Genomic DNA, 4,439 nt, shown 5'->3' with positions numbered 1-4,439 from the left:
TAAGATCATTAAGTTGCTCAATTTGGACACGAAGATCATCCTTTTATGATAAAATTTAAATGTATACTAGCTTAGTGCCCGCGAATTCGCGGGACTACTTTATTAGATTAAGCAGGTATTGGTTTTACGTGAGTAAACGTGAATAATTTTTTTATTTTGCATATGATGTAGTAATCTCGACATTCAGATAATATTTCTACGTAGTTATTGAGCAAAGTAGAACGAAAAAACTTATTTTCATTTATAAGTTAATTGCAAAAACTTCTATATGTGCTCTTGACATTAATTATACAACGGTATAATAAGTAGTAAATCGAATTATATGATGCAAAAGGACCGTCGAAGCCTGTAGTAAGGGCAATATCCAAAGCTGGCTCATAGGTTCACGAAACGCCATCAATGTGAAATTTGTCTCATTTGTAGGCAAAGTCTCAGGTTCGCCTACTTGAAATTTTTTCTAGCTTGTGGGTTCACGAGAGCGAGCTGACCATAGTGAATTTAGTGCTCGAAGGCGTTCAAAGTACTCCCCTAATGCAAGTAACCCTCTTGCAGCTTGATGTGCAGTTAAGATTCGAGACATCTGGTACAATACTTGTTTTCGTAGGTGATCAGCCTGAGTTTTACTTAACGTGAGTTGGTCACACAAGCTATATCATAACTACTTAAAGTTAAATATACTTTTTTTTTTTTTTTTTTTATTACCTGGTTCAAGAAATTTTCGATTCCTTCAAGCCTTTCCATCGCCAAAGTCATCTGCGCATTGTAACTTCCAACTCCAGTTATGTCAATTGTGATGCCTTGTGCTAAAGTTTGTTGAAGCTTTTCCATTCCTGTACTTAAAGCATCTTCGGCTTGTCTACAAGAGTGTTTTAGAGTCGATATACTCATGAGTTGTTCGTCAGTTAATGGCTCGAGTTGTGGCATTAGCATCTACGAATGAAGGAAAACGATTAGTCAAAATTTACCATAAATTATACCTTTTCCCTATGTCATTAGCACACAAATGTAGTTACTAAAAAAAATTAACGACCTTTAGTGACAGGGACCACCCACGTAACTTATATAAACCACAGTGACCAACCACATCAAAAAAAGTACAAGAACCACCCACATAATTCGAGATTATCCACAGGGACCAACGGCGTAATTTTTTCATTCTAAAACTATATTTTATACTATAAAAGATGAATGAGAAATACTCTTATATAATGTAAAAATGAGCTAGTAACTACTCGGTATTAGACATATTAGGTTCTGCCCCAAGTCCTATTTGAAAACCTTAATGGACTTAAACCCACAATCAGACTTGGGTCTAACCTAATCTGTCTAATATACCCTAAGCCCACAATCGTACTTGGGCCTAACCCAAATTATTTAATAGTAACTTGGTCTTACATATAGAAGCTCTGATGGTCTTGGTCCTCCAAGCCATTGAAAGAATCTTTCAAGAGGGGTTCTCCATAACCCGTTCATCAAATAAAACGAATCAGATTTTGCAGCGTTGGCTTTCATCTGGAAAAGCTCATAATAATGGTTCAATCCTCTGTCTACAAAAATACGAAGCTCTAATTCGCTTACATGACTCTGCAACATCTCCTTCAGTTCATTGTTCTTCTTTTGCTGCTCAGCAACCCACAAATCATACGCCATTTCAAATGCAACAATACCTACAAATCAATATTCCTGAATATAGTTAAACTCTTCAATTTTGAAAACTGTTTAATTAACATCAAATTATCTTACCTGAGTTGACATTACTAGATAATAGACCATTGTTTGTATTTAGTAAACCGCCATACACACGCTGCAATCAATCAATCAAACAATGATTAATCACGGACGTACATGACCTAAATATCATCTTTCTTTTTAATGTGCTAATAATGTCGTTCACCTGTTGTCGAGTTCTCTCTAGTTCTTGCTCTAATTGCGCCAACTTTAAACGTCCTGTTTCCAGTTGTTGAACATATGCCTACAACGAAAAATGTAGCAATTAATGGAAGTAGTTTTACGAGATCATAGTATTTGTTCGAGCAAGTGAAATAAATTACTCAAGAGAGTTATATTGACATACCTTTTTTCTCAAACGACTTTTGCGTGCAGCTTCACGGTTTTGTGCTAGTCTTCTCTGTAACTGTAATTGAACATATGTACAACAAATAGTTTAGCTTATATCCATGTATGCACAAGGTTAATTAGATGCGAACGAAAGACTATATGATCACCTTATCAGACATGTTTTTTGCTGATTGATCCGATGAAAGTTCTATTGATGGATCCTGACAATGGTATTCTGTCTAATGAATCCAAAGAATGTATGCTAATTAGAGGATAAGAATTGCTTAAAGTCATAATATATGATGGAAAAATGTTAGTGCATGAAATTAATACAGGGGTGTTTTATGTTGCTTTACAGAAGCTAAGGAATGGAAAGTAAACTTTTCTTAAAACTTATTTTGCAATGTTTTTTGCTACACCTATTTGTATATACTGTCAACTGGATATTTGTTATCCTGATTATACTAATACTTAAAGTTTAAACTACAACTACCAGTGATTAAAGAAACCCAGTATGTTAATCAAGTGGGCTCATGTGTTGCACATGGATGAGATTCTTCTCTTTTTAGCAATGTTTATTCTCTAAATTACATCAAATTATTGGTGTATATCTAATATCCTTAAATCCTCTTTATCATGCAAACAAGCATTATTTATCTTGTAATATAGCTAAAATATCCTCATATCGGGGAGGGCGAGTTACTCTTATGTAATCAGGTTATCTGGTAACTATTTTTGACCACTCTTCGCTGACCATCTCAAGATGTGCTATTAGTAAGTTTGAAAAGACCTCTTGTAAGGATATCGGAATGGCAACCGCTAGACCATATTGGGATGGTTTCAAATATTCGCGTATACACATCCATATACAAAAATAAAAAATTATGATAATATTCAAATTTGAAGTAGATGTTAAACAAATGCTAAAGAAAATGATCTCCATATGTGTTTATCTCCAAAATGTCTGCAAGATATTAAACATGCATTATCTTTGTTGATGAGACATTATTTTTTGTTTTATTTTTTTGCCTAAAAAAACAATTACTATAAAGTGGTTAAAATATCAAAAGATGTAGTAATTAATTATTAACATAACTTACACAGTAGTAATTAATTAAGAAAGAGCTCTTTATACATGCAACTTAACTATGAAGATATGTATTCTTTAATTAAACATTATTTATCATATGTGTTATCTGAAAAAGGTGTATATTTACCTTGTTGGTTAACATCGTGTCAACTTGAGAGATCGAAGAAGGCCCTGTATTCGGGCTGATATCACATCCAAACGTGTTGTCGTCCCACATGCTAATATGATGAAGTGGATCGTAAATTCCCATCCTTCTTGAAGTCGCGAATTGTGTTGAAGTTGATGCCATTTCTAAATAACTATCGATTCGTGATTAGTATAATCAACTCTAGCTCTATATATTGATTAATATACAAAATTACAAATCAACAATATAATATGAACTTTAAAACAGAAGTTCCAGTTCAAACCGTGAGTTTTTGAATCCAGAGAATAATATTGATATTTGAGTTTTATTCTTGAAATAGTGTATAATTGTATCCTTTCAAGTACACCCTGAAATAAATCCAAAACTTAACCAATTATGTTCACTTAAAGATTAAAATTATTTTTTATTAGTTTTGAAGTTAAATGATTAAGTGTTTGACTTATAGTACTTCAAAAGTTAAATAGTATAAAATTTATTTATATAGCTATATATCAACATTCATTTCACAAAAACTCAAGAAGTTACAAAAACTGCTTCTGATTTAGAAAATTTTCAAGGGAACATAGAAAACGCAATTTATATGACAATCAAGAAAACAAGTACCACATATAAAGAGAGAAATAGAGAGATAAGCTAACCTTTCATAAACTGATGAATGGTGAACAAAAATCTTCCAAAACCAATAAGATGCAAGTTTTAGGGGGTTTTATAAGCAAGAAATTAAACCCACTAAAGTAGGAAAATTAAATTAAAGTGTGTTTGGGTAAAAAGGCATCATAACAAATGATTTAAGGAGTAAAAGGAATGGCAATATGGGTTCAAAAGCAAGAAGAAATGAAACATACAATAGGCCAAGAAAAGACAACCTAAATATATTGACAAATGAAGCACTTAACTATCGAACAAATGGTTTTGAATTGAAATGAGGGTTATAGCTACGAATTAGTTTATATAATTTCATATTTATTTCGATGTACGCTACAAATAAAAAAAAATCCTAATGTAGGCTATTGATGGTGATGTGCAACGTACATCTTTTACCCTCTAAATTTATATATGATATAAACACTACAAATAAGCACACATAACTAACGTGTACTTAGAACCTGGTTATTATAGCACTTTAATGTAAGTATTCTTATC

The 4,439-nt window shown here is 32.4% G+C and overlaps 1 protein-coding gene across 3 annotated transcripts; it reads right to left on the bottom strand.

The window, feature by feature from the left end:
- Nucleotides 1-219: 219 nt before the first annotated feature.
- Nucleotides 220-4,096, bottom strand: LOC139871523 (transcription factor TGA4-like). Of its 3 annotated transcripts, none has more exons than XM_071859221.1 (10): nucleotides 3,935-4,096; nucleotides 3,559-3,643; nucleotides 3,276-3,447; nucleotides 2,226-2,297; nucleotides 2,075-2,134; nucleotides 1,895-1,972; nucleotides 1,744-1,804; nucleotides 1,396-1,667; nucleotides 703-930; nucleotides 220-613 (listed from the first exon to the last, which is right to left on the bottom strand). In XM_071859221.1, the coding sequence occupies exons 3-10, from the start codon at nucleotides 3,435-3,437 to the stop codon at nucleotides 458-460; spliced, it is 1,089 nt and encodes a 362-aa protein (XP_071715322.1). In that variant the 5' UTR covers nucleotides 3,438-3,447; nucleotides 3,559-3,643; nucleotides 3,935-4,096; the 3' UTR covers nucleotides 220-457. The 3 variants fall into 3 exon arrangements, with proteins under 3 accessions (XP_071715322.1, XP_071715324.1, XP_071715323.1); XM_071859223.1 differs by having other exon boundaries at nucleotides 3,276-3,439; XM_071859222.1 differs by lacking the exon at nucleotides 3,559-3,643.
- Between the last annotated feature and the right edge of the window lie 343 nt (nucleotides 4,097-4,439).

This window comes from Rutidosis leptorrhynchoides, chromosome 10 (genome assembly GCF_046630445.1).
Source record: "Rutidosis leptorrhynchoides isolate AG116_Rl617_1_P2 chromosome 10, CSIRO_AGI_Rlap_v1, whole genome shotgun sequence".
Taxonomy (NCBI): domain Eukaryota; kingdom Viridiplantae; phylum Streptophyta; class Magnoliopsida; order Asterales; family Asteraceae; genus Rutidosis; species Rutidosis leptorrhynchoides.
Note: the sequence above shows the minus strand (reverse complement) of the source record. Positions and strands in the feature narration are given on the sequence as shown.